At 39.8% G+C, this 21,396-nt stretch overlaps 1 protein-coding gene across 1 annotated transcript; it reads left to right on the forward strand.

Moving 5' to 3' along the window:
- The first annotated feature begins 6,455 nt into the window (after nt 1–6,455).
- LOC125250949 lies at nt 6,456–21,179 on the forward strand. The gene is made up of 13 exons (XM_048163797.1): nt 6,456–7,193; nt 7,402–7,497; nt 7,696–7,929; nt 8,017–8,176; nt 8,316–8,375; nt 8,838–9,358; nt 14,194–14,386; nt 16,270–16,964; nt 18,805–18,900; nt 19,096–19,326; nt 19,437–19,596; nt 19,732–19,791; nt 20,174–21,179. The coding sequence occupies exons 1-13, from the start codon at nt 6,603–6,605 to the stop codon at nt 20,698–20,700; spliced, it is 3,624 nt and encodes a 1,207-aa protein (XP_048019754.1). The 5' UTR covers nt 6,456–6,602; the 3' UTR covers nt 20,701–21,179.
- Nucleotides 21,180–21,396: the final 217 nt, after the last annotated feature.

Genomic DNA, 21,396 nt, shown 5'->3' on the forward strand with positions numbered 1-21,396 from the left:
TATGTGAAGAGCGCGGCATGACCTCTCGCACAGAGAATCAACTGGCACTAAAACTAAAACTTATGGCAAGTGACACTGAAAATTGATTGAAAACCACTGATTCAAAACAAAATTCATAATGTTTCAAAGCTTCATGAAGCAGTGTTTCAAAATCGGTCATATTATTACTTGTGCATGGGGTTATTATTGTACAAGATGACTTACAGTCATCAAAGTATGTTCATAAACTATAAACAATTAATGTCTTAATTGGTTTATTTGTCAGGTCTACTGGACATTTTATTATGAACCACTGTGTACTGTAAATTTTACATGTGTCACACCTGCAGACCTGTTTTGAGCATTACAAACACGAACCAGGAAACTATGCTTAGGTCTGTCTGTGAGTGAATGCAGTAAAATGGCAGAATCCAGCATTTCAGTGGCTCAAGGCCAATTCAGCTGTTCAATCTGTCTAGATCTACTGAAGGATCCAGTGACCATTCCCTGTGGACATAGTTACTGTATGAACTATTACAGGGTGCTGGGATCAGGATGATCAGAAGAGAGTCTACAGCTGTCCTCAGTGCAGACAGACCTTCACCTTTTAGGTAAAAACACCATGCTGGCTGAAGTGGTGGAGAAACTCAAGAAGACAAAACTCCAAACCGCTCATCTTGATCACTGTTATAGTGTGATTAAATGTGGTGTGACGTCTGTACTGGGGGAAAAAATAAAGCCATCACGTCCTGCCTGATGTGTCTGGAATCTTACTGTCAGACATTTTGAACATCATGAAGAATTTCACTCTAGAAAGCGACACAAAATGACTGATGCCATTGGGCAACTGCAGAAGATGATCTGCCCTCTACATGAAAAGATTGCTGGAAATGTACTGTCGTACTGACCAGATCTGTGTATGCATGCTGTGTATGGTAGATGAACACAAAACCCATGATACCGTAACTCCTGTTGAAGAGAGGACTAAGAAACAAGTATGAGACAGACAAAGTTTTAACTTATTTCTGCATTAATATGTCATGTCTAGTTAGGGCCCAAGCCATGCTGGGACCCGGGCGTGGCACAGGGACTCGACAGCGCCCCCTTGAATGGGATCCGAAAAATTGGCCATATATCAAACACGCTTGTATGTATTAATATGAAACTCGGTACACATATAGACCTCATCGGGCCAAACAACTTTCGTACTCTAAGTGATACACCAGCTCAACAGGAAGTGTAATTAAAAGTTGTTTGAAAAATGCATGCTCTGGAATTTGATATACTCCTCCTAGGTGATTAATCTGATCACCATCAAACACAGTCAGCATGAAGTCAAGACACTGATGATGCTAAATTGCCAGCAGATTTTTGATATTCGAGGTAACAAATTTATGGCGAGAAAAGGGAATCAGGAAGTGTGTTATAACTTATGCATACACTGATTTTTATGAAACTTCAGCTGTGTGTTCATTGTAGGAGTCCAATCACATGGATGTGAAAGTTATAGCGATCACGTCTTTTTTTAACCCGATTTGCTTCAAACTTCATCACAATAATGTAAAAACATGGCAGATGTAGACCTGTGAAGGTATTTGTGATATCTTTAATAGTGTTGCCATGGCAACATGTCAAACTTTAATAATATTCTTAAGTGTACAAACCCGATTCCAAAAAAGTTGGGACACTGTACAAATTGTGAATAAAAAAGGAATGCAATAATTTACAAATCTCATAAACCTATATTTTATTCACAATAAAATATAGATCACATATCAAATGTTGAAAGTGAGACATTTTGAAATGTCATGCCAAATATTGGCTCGTTTTGGATTTCATGAGAGCTACACATTCCAAAAAAGTTGCTGCGGCGAAAAATAGTGGAGCAATATCAGAAAGGAGTTTCTCAGAGAAAAATTGCAAAGAGTTTGAAGTTATCATCATCTACAGTGAATAATATCATCCAAAGATTCAGAGAATCTGGAACAATCTCTGTGCGTAAGGGTCAAGGCCGGAAAACCATACTGGATGCCTGTGATCTTCGGGCCCTTAGACGGCGCTGCATCACATGCAGGAATGCAACTGTAATGGAAATCACAACATGGGCTCAGGAATACTTCCAGAAAACATTGTCGGTGAACACAGTCCACCGTGCCATTCGCCATTGCCGGCTAAAACTCTATAGGTCAAAAAAGAAGCCATATCTAAACATGATCCAGAAGCGCAGGCGAGGCTCATTTAAAATGGACTGTGGCAAAGTGGAAAACTGTTCTGTGGTCAGACGAATCAAAATTTGAAGTTCTTTTTGGAAAACTGGAACTACATGTCATCCAGACTAAAGAGGACAAGGACAACCCAAGTTGTTATCAGCGCTCAGTTCAGAAGCCTGCATCTCTGATGGTATGGGGTTGCATGAGTGCGTGTGGCATGGGCAGCTTACACATCTGGAAAGGCACCATCAATGCTGAAAGGTATATTCAAGTTCTAGAACAACATATTGTAGCGATGTACAGTTATTAATCAATTTATGGATGAAATATGAATATCATAATTCAGAAAGCTTTATGACGTTCATATATCGACCCAACGGGGAATTAAACATATATGGTGAATTAACTACAACGAATTATAATCAATCACATATATGATTAGTTCTGGTTTAATAATTATGTGGGAAACTATCAGTTCGTCCACCGAAACGGAAAATTATCCACAGATTATCACGACAGAAATGTTATTCTCGGGCCGGGAGACTAACTTTCTATCATAGACTCCAAATATAGAGCAAGGACATTAGAATCAGAACGTTAAAGTGACTCGGTTGTTGCTAAAATGAGCAAGTGAACAAAAAGCATGGATATAATGAGTTTAATATACGAAACGGGTAATACACAGGTTATACGGCTAAATGGACACAAGTAAATACAAATACATACAAAGTAGAAGGAGAGGCAGAAACGAAAGAGATGATCAAAGCAGGTCAAATTGCAACCGTTCACCTGTAAGAGCCAGCAAGGAAACTCAGTATTTACAATCGTGAAAACGTTATACTTGCATAGGTTAGTCAGGGTGCTTGGAGTTTCGGAGCGCTCGGTTTGATAGTTGCTCCTTCGTCCGGAGGTTGTTTCGGCGAAGTTTCAAACGAAGGTTTAACTGTTGTAATATGACCGGAAAATAAAGAAGAGAGTCCGTCTTGACGGCAGGAACTCGTGCAGAAAACTTGTGCCCCCAAAAGACGCGTGTCATGGTGTTTTAAAGACAACAGACCAGAACGCCTTCTTGATAACGTCCTCCAATGCTAGCGTTGCGATTTGGCGGGTTTCCACATTCCTTTGTCCTGTCTCCCGAATAAATTTATGGTATGTTGAATCAGTGCATTTTCTTCATAGTATTATTAAACATTGAACGATGCATTTGGCAGAAATGTAACGTACATGAGTGAATAGCTCGGATTCACAGCTTTACGGAGAGATCAAACTCGACAGGTGTCTCTCGTCATATAAAGAAGATACACTTTACATTCTATTACTATCGTTTAAACATGAAAACTAACCTACTACAGTCAATTCTACGATTCTACACTAGTAACACATACATGCAGCGAGCACTACAATGGCAGATACATTCATATTTGCAGGTATAATATTTGTGTATACAGTCTTTGTATGTGTGTGTGTGTCTGTGGGTGCGTGCGTGTATTTTCCTTTTTATGACCGTTTGGAATTCGGGCCTGTCTTTCGAAACCCGATCCGTGGCGTTCGCATCTCCTTTGAAGTCACAGAGGAGAGGTTTGGGACTTATCGAAATAGTCATAAAAAAAAAAGTCTCGTGATCCATTAGTGTCTGCCGGGCCGGAATCGATGTAAGATTTACAAACCAAAGTTCCGTGAATTGAGGCTTAAACACAGTTTATGGTGGGACCTGCTCATCCTTGAGACTGTGCAGACCCTACAATATGCTCCCATCCAGACGTCGTCTCTTTCAGAGAAGACCTTGCATTTTCCAACATGACAATGCCAGACCACATACTGCATCAATTATAACATCATGGCTGCGTAGTAGAAGGATCCAGGTACTGAAATGGCCAGTCTGCAGACACGGGCAAAACCGCATAAATGGGCAGGAAGAAGGGCCTCTATAGCGCCACCTTTTGACAAAAGTCGGGGGTGTTAGTTTTGCCTACAGTCACCAAACTTGGTACACATATTGCTTTTATCAAGCCAGACAATTTTCTAATTTACATTCATTAGCTCCGACCAACAGGAAGTCAGCTATTTTGGTTTGAATGTGGATTTTTTGAAAAAACAGGCTATGAATTTTATACTACTACTCCTACAGGGTTTATACAATTTACACCAAACTTTTTTAACTTGTTGCTAACACATTGAAGTTGTTTAATTGCAAACGGATGTCGGATATCTCAAACAGTTTGGCCGTGGCGAGGCAACAAATTTATGGCGAGAAAAGGGAAACAGGAAGTGTTATAACTTCTGCATACATTAATTGATTTTGATTAAACTTCGGGTGTGGGTTCGTTGTACAAGGCTATTAATCTCTCTCTAATAGCAGACGGTTGCAAAGGAGTAGTTTATGTGTTTTCAACCCAAGCCGTCAAACTGACGTCATCAGAGAAGGAATGCCTTTCCAGGGGTGCGTTTCCCAAAGCGAACTATGGTCGCAAGTTCCGTCGTTACCAATAGAGTTCAATGGGACTAGTTGGCTAACGATGCTTTCGGGAAACTCACCCCAGACCGGGACTTTTCAGATTTGATTAAGGATTACCATGACAAAAAAAAAATTCTGTGTATTAACTTGCAAAGATTAATTGTTCATCACAAGACTAGTAATATGCACTAACAAAGTAAATAGCGTCAAATTTGGTTTCATGACTTGAAATAATGAAAGTAATTTTTTGTTCCGTTGCTCCTCTTTATTATTTGCCACTTTCTTGTATGTCCTGAAGTTATATTAGTTTAAAATTCTTAACATTCAATTGATTTTTTTTTTTTTTTCAATTTGTAGTTATTTTAAAAATTAGGCCTTTATAATTAGGCATACGTATGTTAGGATATGTAAATTTAAGGATTTTAAGGTTTTTAAACTAATTAATTAATAATAATATATAATAATAAAGTAGATCAAGAATCGCTTTGGAATCAGAGTGACTCCCAGAATCGGAATCGGATCAGATCCTGAGGTGACTAAAGATTCCCACCCCTAGTTGTATAACAGTCACAGACATCTTGGTTTTATGACCAGCAGCATGATTGTGTGATATTGCTTACTGTCTAAATGTGCGGTCAAATTTAACATTTGCTCTGCAAAAATTCACGGGTGAATTCCATTTATTTCATGTTTTGCACGTGGGCGAAAAAGTTCCCCATGCAGATTTTGCACCTCTTCAAATTGATCACACAAAAAAACGCCGTGCTGACCAATAGAAGCTGCTTGGTATGAAAGTGACTTCTGTGTGAGCAGTGCTTCATATATTGCAACACTATTAACTATAGAAAATGGACCATTTTTTGTCTGTGAAATTAAGGCGAAATCTGACCATTCCTTAATAGACTTTTTTTGTTAAAACATTGATTTTCATTTAAAAAATAAAAAATATAAATAAAAAGCTTTCTTCATAATGTAATAAATTTTATACATAGTAGACTTGGTAAGAAATAATTTTTTTGAGTTTTTATTATAAAATTTATTATAAAAGTCTATTGACTCTGCTGTGCAGCACCAGACGTTAAGACTGGCTTGTCTAATGCCTTGAACATGGGCTGGTATATGCAAAAGTTGGGGGTGTACATATTAATGATCCCGACAGTCGGTGTTAAGTTGAGATTCGCCCGTTCTTCAGAGGTCTTTTGCACAAATCAAAACAATGGTGTTTGAGACTCACTGTATGTCATTTTCATGTACAGAACTGTAATTATTTAACTATGCCGAGGTAAATTAAATTTTTAATTCTAGGGCACCTTTAAGGTTGAACCTATGTAGTCATACTGACTATTTTAAAAAGATGTCTTTAATACCTTTCTGGCCTTGAATGGCGGTAATTACATTGCTTTCTATGGGGGATAAAAAACAAACAAACTTGGATTTTATCAAAAATTTCTTAATTTGTGTTCCGAAGATGAACAAAGGTCTTATGGGTCTGGAACGAAATGAAGGTGGGTAATGACAGAAATTTTATTTTTGGGTGAACTAACTCTTTAATTATTCCCTGCATATCATATGAAAAAGGGTATTTAGGCTACTGAAAAGAAACCAGCTTGTCTAAAAAATTAAGAGACAGGAAATTAATGTCATAACATTAAAGAGTATAATTTTGAATGCACAGAAACCGATTAAGGGTGTATGATGAATATTTGCGATACAGATTTGATTAGAAGGATTTAGTTTTTTTGTTTGCTTGTTTTTAATTTGCTTGTTCACACACTCCATGCCAGTAGGTGGCGGAAATTGACCTAAAGCAAGACGAACACTGTTCAAAAAGACAATTCGAACACGAACTACACGTCTCCCAAACACAGAAGCGGGATACTCTCCAGCTCAGGAAAACGAAACGTATTTGTCGTTCGGCTGTTTTGGGCTTATCTCTGTCTGTGAGCGCATGCAATAAAATGGCAGAATCCAGTATTTCAGTGGCTCAGGATCAGTTCAACTGTTCAATCTGCCTGGATCTACTGAAGGATCCAGTGACCATTCCCTGTGGACACAGTTATTGTATGAACTGTATTACAGACTATTGGGATCAGGATGATCAGAAGGGAGTCTACAGCTGTCCTCAGTGCAGACAGACCTTCACTCCAAGACCTGTTTTAGGTAAAAACACCATGCTGGCTGAAGTGGTGGAGAAACTCAAGAAGAGAAAACTACAAGCTGCTCGTCCTGTTCAATGTTACACTGAATCTGGAGATGTGGAGTGTGACGTCTGTACTGGGGACAAAAACAAAGCCATCAAGTCCTGTCTGGTGTGTCTGGAATCTTACTGTCAGTCCCATTTTAAACGTCACGAGGAATTTCACTCTAGAAAACGACACAAAATGACTGATGCCATTGAAAGACTGCAGGAGATGATCTGCCCTCAACATGACAGATTGCTGGAAATGTACTGTCGTACTGATCAGATCTGTGTATGTGTTCTATGCATGGCGAACGAACACAAAGCCCATGATACCATATCACCTGCTGAAGAAAGGACAGAGAAACAGGTATGAAATAAGAGCAAAGTTTAATTTCTTTCTTTTTTAATGATATGTTTTCCCCCCAAAACGGTAACATTGCAATATATCTACTTTTGCAGTGTAGATATATGAACGGATAAATAGGAACTAGATTTAAAAATTAGAATTAAGACATCGCACAAGTTCATAATAGACAGTCAGACACAAGTTTTACTGTAATTTGTTTGTCCTACAGAAACACTTGGAAGAGACCCAGAGAAAATTCCAGCAGAGAATCCAGGAGAGACAGAAGGAGCTTGAGGATCTGAGAGAGGCTGTGGAGTCTCACAAGGTGAGTTTTGAGCAGAAGAACAACTGCTGGCTTCTGGAAGAGCTGTTTCAGACTCAGTTAGGACTCTCCTCAATCAGTCAGTGAGGAGCCAGTGCTGGAGCTCTTTCCAGTCCCACTGAAGCCCACTGTGGGGAACAGGCTGTGTGAGGGACCAGTAAGAGCTGATTCTAATGCGTCTCTCTCTGCGTGTCCTAACAGCGCTCTGCACAGGCAGCAGTGGAGGACAGTGAGAGGATCTTTACTGAGCTGATCCGCTCCATTGAGAGAAGCCGCTCTGAGGTGACACAGCTGATCAGAGATCAGGAAAAGGTTCTTATAAGTCAAGCTAAAGGACGACTGCAGCAACTGGAGCAGGAGATTGATGATCTGAGGAGGAGAGATGCTGAACTGGAGCAGCTTTCACACACAAACCATCACATCCATTTCCTCCAGGTGACAAATATCTGACAAATAGAACATTGTGTTCCATAAGATAGAAGGAATCTAATGTTCCTGCTGTTTGTTTTTGTGTCTTTGTAGAGTTTCCAGTCTCTCTCTGTCCCTCCTGGATCTACAGACTCATCCATCGTCACTGTCAGTTCTTGTTTTTCTTTTGATAATTTAAGAACATTTATCTCTCAGTTGGAAGAGAAACTGCAGCATGCTTTTAAAGAGCAGAAAGAAAACTTATTTGGAATAGGTAAAGTATTGAAACATGCATTTACTCTCCTAAATGTCAATATAATGAACATCATGAAAACAATATAATCCTACAACACAATGCATTAAAATATATGATTAAATATTTTTACATTAAAGATGTCTAATGGTTTCCACAGTGAGATACATCGAGATGATTCCCACCCCTGAATACAAGAGCAGGAATGAGTTCCTACAATGTAAGTTTTTAAAATTATTATTATTATTATTATTAACATTATTATTATTATTTCTTCCCTATAAACATGAGAACACCCACAGAACAAAACGGTTGTTTTATCAAAACAAACAAACTTTTCTTTCTGAATAAATATCTAAAATAAATTTTTCATGTGGTACACTTGCTAAAGATTTAACAGAATTGGAAAATTTAAAAATGTACAGACAATACAATCTAAGTCTCTAAAATATAGTAAAATCAATGTAATATTTAGTTTAACCCAATAACAAAGCTTAAGTTATAACAAATGAAAAAAGTGATTTAGTTTTTATTGTATTTGTATCAGTGTTATAATTGATTGCATAATTGTTGCACAACATCAGTCACATTTCATTGATGAAAACATGAAAAACAACAAGCTTATTTGCTGTTTTAATAATTGTCACTCATATTTACTGATTGAAATGTGTTTGGTTTTCAGATTACCAGCGGTTCACCCTGGATTCAGATTCAGCCCATAAATACCTCAGGCTGTCTGAGTCGAACAGAGTGGTTACTAACATGAAGAAAGCCCAGCCGTGTCGTGATCATCCAGACAGATTTACTCATTTGTCTCAAGTGTTGTGTAGAGAGAGTGTGTGTGGACGCTGTTACTGGGAGGTTGAGTGGAGTGGTGTGGTGGATATATCAGTGTCATATAAGAGCATCAGAAGGAAAGGATGGGGGGATGACTGTGAGCTTGGTTGTAATGATCAGTCCTGGTGTTTGATCTGCTCTGAATCCAGTTGCTCATTCGGTCACAATTACAAACTGACTGAACTCCCTGACGTCTCCAGCTCATCTAGAATAGGAGTGTATGTGGATCACAGTGCAGGAACTCTGTCCTTCTACAGAGTCTCTGACACAATGACCCTCATTCACAGAGTCCACACCACATTCACTCAGCCTCTCTATCCTGCTTTTTTGGTTTGCTACTATGCACAAGTGAAATTGTGTGATTCAGCTTAACGGAACCTTTTACACATTCAGTGCTTTTCCACTATAGGGTTCGGAGAAATGTGAGGATCGGTTCCTGTTGAATCTCCACTTAAAGGTCCCGTTTTTCGTGTTTTTTTTGAAGCTTTGATTGTGTTTATAGTGTTCAATATAACATGTGTTCATGTTTCGCGTGTAAAAAAACACAGTATTTTTCACATAATTTACCTATCTGTATACCGCTGTTTCCACTGTCATAAAAACGGGCTGATGACTTCCTTGTTCCATGAAGTCCCTCCTTCAGAAATACGTAACGAGTTCTGATTGTGCCAGCGGTTCCTGTGTTGTGATTCGACAGCAGCTTAGTGAACCTTGCCCGGAAAAGTCACGCCTCTTACCATAACGTGGAGATGCACGCGCTCAGTGTTATTGTAAACATGTCTTTAATTTTACCCTATCAATTTGAGCCGGAATCAGACCCGGTGATTGGAGTGCAGGATGAAAATAACAGCGTTTCGACGACATGGCGACAAACACACTCTACAAACTCAACTCTTGTGTATTCCTGTGGGCGGAGGTTAGTCAAAAAAACTGTTTTAGTGACGTCATTAAAGAAGGAAGTAGAGGGATGTAGTCCAAACTGGCCGTTCGATGTAGGCGACTTCTGTTAAATAAAATATCTCGCAAATTTTACAGATTTTATTTATACTCTAACAACAACATTACACACTAACTAAAGTTTGAAACATGGGATCACGAAGAACGGGACCTTTAAGCATGGTTCTCGGTCCAGATTTTTCTGCAAGTGCAGGTGGAACCCCTGTAGTGATTTAATGATGCTTTTCTATAGTAGCATATGTGAACTTTCTACATGCCTTATTCATCAGTGGTAATATGCTAGTTTGCTAATTAAAAATATCATTAAATATGTCAAAAAAGATAATAAACTTTTTTCCTTTATTTTTATCAGATTATCATTCCAGAGTGTAGAGCAGGGATGGGCAACTGCAGATTTTAGCTCCAACCCTGATAAAACTCTCCTGCCTGTAGGTTAGGAATCCTGATGACCTTGATTAGGTTGTTCAGGTGTGTTTGATTAAGGTTGGAGCTAAACTGCAAGACAGTGGCCCTCCAAGACCAAAGTTGCCCATCCCTGACCTTGAGAACCAGTAGTTGCCAACTTTTGTTTTGCCATGGTTACGTACATTCTAATATTGATTTTGTAGCATCACAGTGGGAAAGAAAAACAGTGCATGTCTAGATGGATGGATACAGGTTAACAAAAACCATTTGGCCCGATGTTGGAATGGCTGTCCCACTGGTTTGAACTTCATATAGTATCAGTAAGTTTTTATGGGTTTTGTTTTCTAAAAAATACATTATCATACATTCTGAAACTTCTTTGACAGTAACAATATGTAAGCTATATTAATTATTCCAATGAATTAGCATATGACCATCTTGATCATGATTGTATGTTGGAAATATGTCCTCTTAGATCGAATGGGTCGTTATTTTGTCTTGTAGTTTTTTAGCTTTTCTTGTAAATATTTGCATATCAGCACATGGACACAATTTGATTTTTACTCTAGGCATCTTCTGTGACTTTATTAAAAAAATAAGTTGTTTTACATATAAACAAAGTAATTTTGTAAAAAAAAAAAAAAAAAAAAAAAATGATTAGATTAGATTTCTTTGGTGTCATTGTTACAGAATTATAGCTAAATTCTTTATGGCTAAATCCAGTCAGCAGCATATTAAAACTGCAAATTTAAGTCCAAAAATAAATAAACAATATAAAAATTAAAATGGAACGTCAGCTGTTTATTGGACACTTTCATTGGCAAAACAAAATCACGGTTGACTGAATATGCCACATGCACACTGCTGAAAATGAAGAGTGAATCGGAGGTCCACGTCCACTCACGCTGATTACCCATCACATGTGGTGTTGGTGAAAATGGAGGGGATTCCATCTCCTCAGGAATGGATCGTCATTCTGTACATCTTCACGCTCGCGGTGGAGAAGAAACGAGAGATGTTCATGTCTGAAGGAGGGAAAATCAGAAGATTAAAGTGTGGTTTAGTGACTACTTCAGCATTTAGTGTGAATATGCCACATTCAAACTGCAAAAACACTTTCATATCAGTTAGCGAAAACATTGCACTTGAAAACATGAGATTTGATGCTCAGTTAAAAACTTTTTAAGAGACTTCAGAACAAACACTTACTAGACTTTAAATCATTTGTCCAGGGTAATTCTGAGACCTTGGTAAATGTAAAAATGGGTTTCCTTCTGCCATGTTTCTCATAATTCATACATATTCTTGAATGGTACACTAGTAAATCCTGGGTTAAAGGGTTAGTTCACCCAAAAATGAAATTTTTGTCATTAAGCAGCCACAACACCCTAGCAACCGCTTAGCAACAACCCCAAGTACTCTAGCAACCACCCAGGTTACCATAGCAACCACCAACAACACCCTAGCAATTGCCTAGCAACAACCCAGAACACCCTAGCAACTGCCTAGAAACCTCCCAGAACACCCTAGCAACTGCCTAGAAACCTCCCAGAACACCCTAGCAACCACCCAGAACACCTTAGCAATTGCTTAGAAACACCCTAGCAACCGAGTGCCGAGTTTTGTCACTGAAAGCACCATTTACATTTTCTTCAGGAAATGTACATTCTAATAATACTATATTATACTTGTACTCAATAGTATTTTTAGGCTATTAATAATAGTAATATAATATAGGCTAATAATAATAATAATATGGTATAGAATAAAGTTGTTATATACTGTACATTGTACTATTATATCTGAACTTATATTACACATATATTTCATACAGTTTATACTATACTGTAGTTGTAATTACAAATACATAAAATACATAATTGTTCTACTGCTGTGAATGTTTTTTTTTTTCAATATGTTTGGACAAATTGGACAAATATATATACAACTAAAAAATAAAGCAGAGATCAAATCATAAGATCCTCTGTATTTTTCTTATACATAAACCACAATCCAACAAATATAAAAGTTACAGTTTCTTGTGCATTAAGGCGGACCAAAGATTTAATCTAAGTCCCAGGTGTCCCCAGAATGTTTCTGTGAATTTTCAGCTTAAAATAACTCACAGATCATTTATTATACCATGTTGTAAAGACCCATTTCTGAGGAAGCATCCACTGAAAGCGCCTGCAGATCACCAACTTCCTTGACCGATGCTAGAGCCAGCAGAAGGCGGTCTTTGGCGAGAGAGGCTGAAGATTGTGAACGGCTCGAACGGAAGGCCACAAAGTGCTCTCACGACAATGAACAAGTCCTAGGAGGGAACCGTGTTGGGGGGAGGTGGGTTTAACCTCCTGGCCCCTCTGAGAAATATGACCACCAGGTCATATTTCCCAACTGACTGGCCAGCAATAGGAGTGTGGTACGTCACGATAGATGCCGTGTATACCTTGAGCTTGGACAGGGTGCATCCGCTGTCCAACAGCTCCTGTAGGAATGCAAGAATATGAGTGATCTCACAAAAGAAGGGGACTATTTTCCGTGCTGAGCACCAGCCAGAGAAAATAGACCATTTTTGGCCATAAAGGCACCTGGTAGAAGGCGCCATAGCCTCAGAGATCCTGTTCTCCTCCAGTTGAGCAGCCACAGATGGAGGCTCCACAACTTGGGTTGGGGATGCCAGATTGACCCCTCCGCCTGGGGAAGGAGGTCCCTCCTCAGAGGGATTGGCCATAGGGCTGCTGATAACAGCTGACCAGGACATGGTGCTCCCTGAGTTCTGTCTGGAGCTCCTTGAATGCCAGAAGTACTGCCATCATTTCTAGGCAGCTGATGTGCCAGCTCATCATTGACTCCATCCAGGAGCCAAAGGCCCACCTGGCATCACATAGGGCACCCTAACCTGTCTTGGAGGCGTCTGTCACGACTACATTCCTTCTGGTAAGCCCAGTTCTACCCTCAACTGATACAGATGGGGCGCTTTCCATGGGACCAGGGCATTGGTACTACCGTGGGTCACTCTGAGAATAAGCGTCCATGCTCGAAGTGGGATGTGGGCCTTCAACCAGTGCTGTAGTAGCTGCATATGTAACAGGCCCAAGGGAACTATCGAGGAGGCTGCTGCCATGAGGCCCAGTAGTTTCTGAAACATTTTCAGGGGGAGGTTGTCCCCAACTTTGAATGACGCCACTAGTCTCTGAATTTTCAGGGAACGTTTGCCTGCATTTGGGTTGAATACCGCCCCCAGGAACGAGATGCGTTTGCTGGGGGACAGCAAGCTTTTGCTCAGGTTGATTCTGAACCACAGTTCCTCCTTCAATTGGGCTAAGAGCAACCAATCGTTGAGGTAATTCAGTATGCATTTTACTATTTTTTTAAAACCCAGTTTGACACACCAGGAATGGCTTCTCAAACCTGGCTCCGGGCGGCGAGTGGTTGAAGGGCCGCACACTATGGCGGGGGGTGATGCTTGCGGCAGGATAATGAGGAGGAATACTCATTTAAAAGGTGTTTGTTTTTCATTTGACTCTCTATAACAGCATAAAGAGTTCTGGGTGCACATACCACTGGTGGGGCAGACCCATTACCGACAACAAACACATAGCCTCCAACGCATGGAACAGGGGGTTGGGAGGTGAATACATAGACATTTGGGGGGCGGTGTGCTTATGCTCTGGCAGTGAGAGCTGATGTCGCTATGCACGGCTTAGACTGGTGGGCAGCTTTGTCCTTCCAACCAAGGGCTGCAGAAGGGCAGAGATGTGCAGTGACGGACTCTTCCAGTGGAGGTAGTTTAGTGTAGCCCTTTTCCTCTGTGCTATCAACCATGGTGAGGGCAGCTGAAGAAGAGTAATGGACGCATGCTGAATAGGGGGGCGTGCCAAGGTCAGTTTTTTGTGAACTTCTGGGAAGAATGGGACTGGTCACTGGTGGGGGGCCTGTTGTCGGCACCCCAGCTGCAGGAACCACTCATCGAGGTGGCTGAGGGTGGGATCTTCTGGAGCCGACCAGTCCAAGCCCAACTCATTTATGGTAAGGACACGGATGAGCTCTGAGTCATAAGATTCAGCATGTTGTGGGGACAGTGAGACATGGGGGCGCTGGTCCGATGTGAGCTCACTACAGCCCTGTTGCTCTACCCCGCTGCTCCACTGTTTTTGTCTTGAGCATGCGAGGTGGGATCTCTCTCTTTAAAGAAAGTGATCTGTGAGTGCAGCAGTGTGAGATTCATGCACTCGCAGTACAAGGGAAGCAGGGGAGCCCTGCATGAGCCGCATTCGCGGCGTGACATTTTGTATCAAACGCCGTTGCTCTTTAAGATAGGAATTTGCTCTTTTCTGCTTTCGTCGGAAAGCTGCAGGGGAGAAGTGCTGAGTCAGCTGGAGCTGTGAGGCACTGTTAATCTGCTGCAGGTGGCTTGCTTCAACGGCGAGAGGCTTCTGTCTTGTCTTCTTCGGAGTCAGTGAGTAGATGATCTTCGCGCTTGAAGAAGAAAAATTCTGATTAAAATGGCTTTCAGCACGACTTAATTAGCCAGTCAGCCCCACCCATTTTGACGGGCTGAAAAGCCATTTGTCTGTGCAGGTGCGCAGACGTGAACCAATCAGGCTTCAGTATTCAGAGAAAACTGTTTTTCCCATAAGCATCAGAAAACACTGACGCAATGCGAGTGAACCTCATCGAAAGGAAGCCCGTGATGTTATACTCAGAGCGGTTTGTGACTCAAATTTATATGTTTCAATGGCAACACTATCAACACCAAAATTAATCTGCAGCAGTCAGTTGGTATAAGTCAGTGCTCTAAGTTGTTTATGTTCATTATTATTATAATGTTATGTGCTTTTGAACATGAGATAGTTAAACGGCATCTCTCGTGATGCTTTGTTTGCTCACTGTTGCATGCGTTTATATGTTTTGAAGGACGAGTGACTTTGGAGATGCTCTGAAGGGAGGGTGGGATCTTATGCTTTCAAAGCTAGCTCGCTATTGCTAGACTATCTGAAAATGGCCTACTCTACCTTTAAGTATTATTTTATAATATAATTTTATAATCCAAGCTGTAATATTAATGTTGTCCACTAGAGGGAGACACGGGATAAAGAATCTTTTAAGCCCAATCTTTCTCTATGAAAATAAATGCATTGATATTGTTCATTGCATTGCTATGGTGTACTTTTATATAGGCTAATTAGTCTACAAAAGAAATCTGTTAAATGCTTATAGATCATTAAATTTAACTTTTTTAGACCCAAATAAAACACATTTTTTTTAATACCAGACACAAACATAATGTTGTCCATTTAAAATGAAGAGACAATTTTATGTCTTTTTTCGATAACATTTCTATAAAGACATTTATTGTTTTGGTATAATAATAAAACAAACAAGTGTGTTAAACTGCAAAAAGTTAGGGGGCAATACATTTAGAAATACATTCAATGAAAAGGGCCTTAAGATAAATGCTTCAGATATGGTTTTGAGCTGCTTCACATTCGTTTGAAATTGTCATGTGACATCATGACGTGATTTAAGAGAAAAAACAAACATGACAGTGTTGAAGAGAGAGAACATTTCCACGGTGAATGTATATTAAATTATATTACATTAGGGACGTACAATTATTAACCAAGAAAAAATAATTAAATCTGTGCTTAACAAGCGTGAGTTTTCACAAATCCTTTAATAATTTTCAAGTTCTAACTAGCGATATTCTGAGTAATTGGGAGGCAGAACCTTTTTACGAAGATCATAAATAGGTTGAGAAATGTAAACGTTATTGTGCTTTTTGTAACTCCCCGTTTACTTGTATTTGTTTATAGAGAGCAGAAGTCGGACTTCTCGGACGATGTCGGACTCGTTGACGTATCGCTGTGCGTAACATCACTAGTTTTTAGTTGTCGTGTAAACGTACCCCTAAACACGGAACCAGGAAACTACTACAGGAAACCAGTGCAGGCGAACGAAACGTTGTCGTTTAGCTGTTGTTGGCTTATCTCTGTCTGTGAGCGCATGCAATAAAATGGCAGAATCCAGTGTTTCTTTGGCTCAGGATCAGTTCAGCTGTTCAATCTGTCTGGATCTACTGAAGGGTCCAGTGACCATTCCCTGTGGACACAGTTATTGTATGAACTGTATTACAGACTGCTGGGATCAGGATGATCAGAAGAGAGTCTACAGCTGTCCTCAGTGCAGACAGACCTTCACTCCAAGACCTGTTTTAGGTAAAAACACCATGCTGGCTGAAGTGGTGGAGAAACTAAAGAAGACAACACTACAAGCTGCTCATTCTGTTCGGTGTTTCGCTGGATCTGGAGATGTGGAGTGTGATGTCTGTACTGGGGACAAAAACAAAGCCATCAAGTCCTGTCTGCTGTGTCTGGAATCTTACTGTCAGACCCATTTTGATCGTCACGAGGAATTTCACTCTAGAAAGCGACACAAAATGACTGATGCCATTGAAAGACTGCAGGAGATGATCTGCCCTCAACATGACAGATTGCTGGAAATGTACTGTCGTACTGATCAGATCTGTGTATGTGTTCTATGCATGGCGAACGAACACAAAGCCCATGATACCATATCACCTGCTGAAGGGAGGACAGAGAAACAGGTATGAATAATAATAATGTTTTTTTTTTTTTTTTTTTTTTTTTTTTTTTTTTTTTCTTCAAACGGTGCCATTGCCGTGCTTGATCTGCTGACTGTGGATGATCTTTGCACTGTACAGGTGCTGGTCATATAATTAGAATATCATCAAAAAAGTTGATTTATTTCACTAATTCCATTCAAAAAGTGAAACTTGTATATTATATTCATTCATTACACACAGACTGATATATTTCAAATGTTTATTTCTTTTAATTTTGAGGATTATAACTGACAACTAAGGAAAATCCCAAATTCAGTATCTCAGAAAATTAGAATATTACTTAAGACCAATACAAAGAAAGGATTTTTAGAAATCTTGGCCAGCTGAAAAGTATGAACATGAAAAGTATGAGCATGTACAGCACTCAATACTTAGTTGGGGCTCCTTTTGCCTGAATTACTGCAGCAATGCGGCGTGGCATGGAGTCGATCAGTCTGTGGCACTGCTCAGGTGTTATGAGAGCCCAGGTTGCTCTGATAGTGGCCTTCAGCTCTTCTGCATTGTTGGGTCTGGCATATCGCATCTTCCTCTTCACAATACCCCATAGATTTTCTACGGGGTTAAGGTCAGGCGAGTTTGCTGGCCAATTAAGAACAGGGATACCATGGTCCTTAAACCAGGTACTGGTAGCTTTGGCACTGTGTGCAGGTGATAAGTCCTGTTGGAAAATTAAATATGCATCTCCATAAAGTTGGTCAGCAGCAGGAAGCATGAAGTGCTCTAAAATTTCCTGCGTTGACCTTGGACCTCAGAAAACACAGTGGACCAACACCAGCAGATGACATGGCACCCCAAACCATCACTGACTGTGGAAACTTTACACTGGACCTCAAGCAACGTGGATTGTGTGCCTCTCCTCTCTTCCTCCAGATTCTGGGACCCTGATTTCCAAAGGAAATGCAAAATTTACTTTCATCAGAGAACATAACTTTGGACCCCTCAGCAGCAGTCCAGTCCTTTTTGTCTTTAGCCCAGGCGAGACGCTTCTGATGCTGTCTGTTGTTCAAGAGTGGCTTGACACAAGGAATGCGACAGCTGAAACCCATGTCTTGCATACGTCTGTGCGTAGTGGCTCTTGAAGCACTGACTCCAGCTGCAGTCCACTCTTTGTGAATCTCCCCCACATTTTTGAATGGGTTTTGTTTCACAATCCTCTCCAGGGTGCGGTTATCCCTATTGCTTGTACACTTTTTTTCTACCACATCTTTTCCTTTCCTTCACCTCTCTATTAATGTGCTTGGACACAGAGCTCTGTGAACAGCCAACCTCTTTTGCAATGACCTTTTGTGTCTTGCCCTCCTTGTGCAAGGTGTCAGTGGTCGTCTTTTGGACAACTGTCAAGTCAGCAGTCTTCCCCATGATTGTGTAGCCTACAGAACTAGACTGAGAGACCATTTAAAGGCCTTTGCAGGTGTTTTGAGTTAATTAGCTGATTAGAGTGTGGCATCAGGTGTCTTCAATATTGAACCTTTTCACAATATTCTAATTTTCTGAGTTACTGAATTTGGGATTTTCCTTAGTTGTCAGTTATAATCATCAAAATTAAAAGAAATAAACATTTGAAATATATCAGTCTGTGTGTAATGAATGAATATAATATACAAGTTTCACTTTTTGAATGGAATTAGTGAAATAAATCAACTTTTTGATGATATTCTAATTATATGACCAGCACCTGTATAAATAGTTGTAAAAAAAAAAGAGAGAAAAAGGAATTAGACTTCAAAATTAGAATTAAGAAATCCCACGTTCTTAACAGACAGTCAGACACAAGTTTTACTGTAATTTGTTTGTCCTACAGAAACACTTGGAAGAGACCCAGAGAAAATTCCAGCAGAGAATCCAGGAGAGACAGAAGGAGCTTGAGGAGCTGAGAGAGGCTGTGGAGTCTCACAAGGTGAGTTTTGAGCAGAAGAACTGCTGGCTGCTGGAAGAGCTGTTTCAGACTTAGTTAGGACTCTCCTCAATCAGTCAGTGAGGAGCCAGTGCTGGAGCTCTTTCCAGTCCCACTGAAGCCCACTGTGGGGAACAGACTGTGTGAGGGACCAGTAAGAGCTGATTCTAATGCGTCTCTCTCTGTGTGTCCTAACAGCGCTCTGCACAGGCAGCAGTGGAGGACAGTGAGAGGATCTTTACTGAGCTGATCCGCTCCATTGAGAGAAGCCGCTCTGAGGTGACACAGCTGATCAGAGATCAGGAAAAGGTTCTTATAAGTCAAGCTGATGGACTCTTGGAGCAACTGGAGCAGGAGATTGATGATCTGAGGAGGAGAGATGCTGAGCTGGAGCAGCTTTCACTCACAGGTCACATCCATTTCCTCCAGGTGACAAAGATCTGAAAAATAGAATGTTCAGTTTTAGGAAGTAAGAAGATCTTATGTAGTAGAAATCTGATTTTCTGATTTTCCTGCTGTTTGTTTTTGTGTCTGTGTAGAGTTTCCAGTCTCTCTCTGTCCCTCCTGGATCTACGAACTTGTCCGGCATTACTGTCAGTTCTTGTCTTTCTTTTGATAATTTAAGAACATTTGTCTCTCAGCTGGAAGATAAACTGCAGCATGCTTTTAAAGAGGAGAAAGAAAACTTATGTCGAATAGGTAAAGTATTGAAACATGCATTTACTTTCAGAATGTCAATATAATGATCATAATGTAATCCTACAACACATTGCATTAATACAGGTGGATAAAAATTTATATTCTTACATTAAAGATGTCTAATGGTTTCCACAGTGAGATACATCGAGATGATTCCCACCCCTGAATACAAGAGCAGGAATGAGTTCCTACAATGTAAGTTTTTTTTAATATATATATAAACATAAGCGCACACAGAAAGAGAGGATGGAGAGAAAGCCAAAGCAGTTGTTTTTTATCAAAACAAATATAACTATTCTAACTACATTTTACACATTCTAAAGATTAAAGATTTAACAGAATTGGAAAAAACAAAAACTTTACAGACAGGTCTCTAAAATATAATAAAATCATTTAAATAAACATTTAGGTTAACTCAACACTGCTGAAATTCGATTTGTGTAAGTGTTATTCAGGTTTGCTTTGATGCACATCATCAATCACAGTTTTCATTGACGAAAACATGAAACAACAAGCTTATTTTCTGAGACAATATTTGTTGCTCAGATTTACTGATTGAAATGTGTTTTGCTTTCAGATTACCAGCGGTTCACTCTGGATTCAGATTCAGCCCATAAATACCTCAGGCTCTCTGAGTTGAACAGAGTGGTTACTACCATGAAGAAGGTCCAGCGGCATCCTGATCATCCAGTCAGATTTACTCATTTGTCTCAAGTGTTGTGTAGAGAGAGTGTGTGTGGACGCTGTTACTGGGAGGTTGAGTGGAGTGGTGTGGTGGATATATCGGTGTCATATAAGAGCATCAGCAGGAAGTGGTGGGGAGATGAGTGTAGATTTGGACATAATGATCAGTCCTGGAGTTTGTCCTGCTCTGAGTCCAGTTGCTTATTCTGTTACAATTACAAACAGACTTCACTCCCTGTAGTCTCCAGCTCCTGTAGAATAGGAGTGTATGTGGATCACAGTGCAGGAACTCTGTCCTTCTACAGCGTCTCTGACACAATGACCCTCATTCACAGAGTCCACACCACATTCACTCAGCCTCTCTATCCTGGGTTTTGGGTTTACTATAATGCACAAGTGAAATTGTGTGATTCAGCATAATAGATTACAGACCTTTTACACATTCAGTGCTTTTCAACTATCGGGTCAAACAGTTCTGAACACTGTGAGGATTGGTTCCTGTTGCATCTCCACTTATGCACGGTATGATTTCTGATCAGGATTTCTCGGCACATGCTCAGCTGCATTGGTGGAATGTCTGTAGTAATGTAATGTTTTTTTTTTAGCATAGGAGCCTACATTAATTTTATACATGCCTTATTCTTCAGTGACAGTACACTAGCTAATTAATTAAAAACATCAATATATTATTTGTATAATATTATGTAAATGTCTTTTGTTGATAGTCTGCAAGCTTTATCCTTTACTTTTTATGTGTAATGATCATTCCAATGTGTACCAAGAGTATTCATAGATGCCAACTTTTGCGTGACCAAGGTAACCATATCAGTAAAAGTTTTATGGGTTCTATTTTCTAAACAAATTCTTCAGTGATTTTAATAAATGTCATTTTAGAGTAACAGTCTCTTGTGTAAATAAATAAAAGAATTAAGAATATTCATTGACAGTAACAATATGTAAGCCATTTCCATTTACATAGTATATGACCATCATTGTTCTCATGATTGTATATTGGTAATACTTCTTCCTTATTAGGGTGAATGGGTTGTTTTTTCTCATGTAGTTTATGCCTAGCTTTTCTTGTAAATATTTGCACACCAGTCCCTTCCTGCTTCA

This window comes from Megalobrama amblycephala, linkage group LG17 (genome assembly GCF_018812025.1).
Source record: "Megalobrama amblycephala isolate DHTTF-2021 linkage group LG17, ASM1881202v1, whole genome shotgun sequence".
NCBI lineage: Eukaryota > Metazoa > Chordata > Actinopteri > Cypriniformes > Xenocyprididae > Megalobrama > Megalobrama amblycephala.

Excerpts from the sequence above, each read along its gene's own strand:
- LOC125250949 (XM_048163797.1), top strand. The coding sequence starts at position 6,603 with ATGGCAGAATCCAGTATTTCAGTGGCTCAGGATCAGTTCAACTGTTCA. Across the intron at positions 19,327-19,436 it reads GTCACATCCATTTCCTCCAG|AGTTTCCAGTCTCTCTCTGT; the intron begins GTGACAAAGATC and ends GTGTCTGTGTAG. Across the intron at positions 19,792-20,173 it reads CAGGAATGAGTTCCTACAAT|ATTACCAGCGGTTCACTCTG; the intron begins GTAAGTTTTTTT and ends TTTTGCTTTCAG.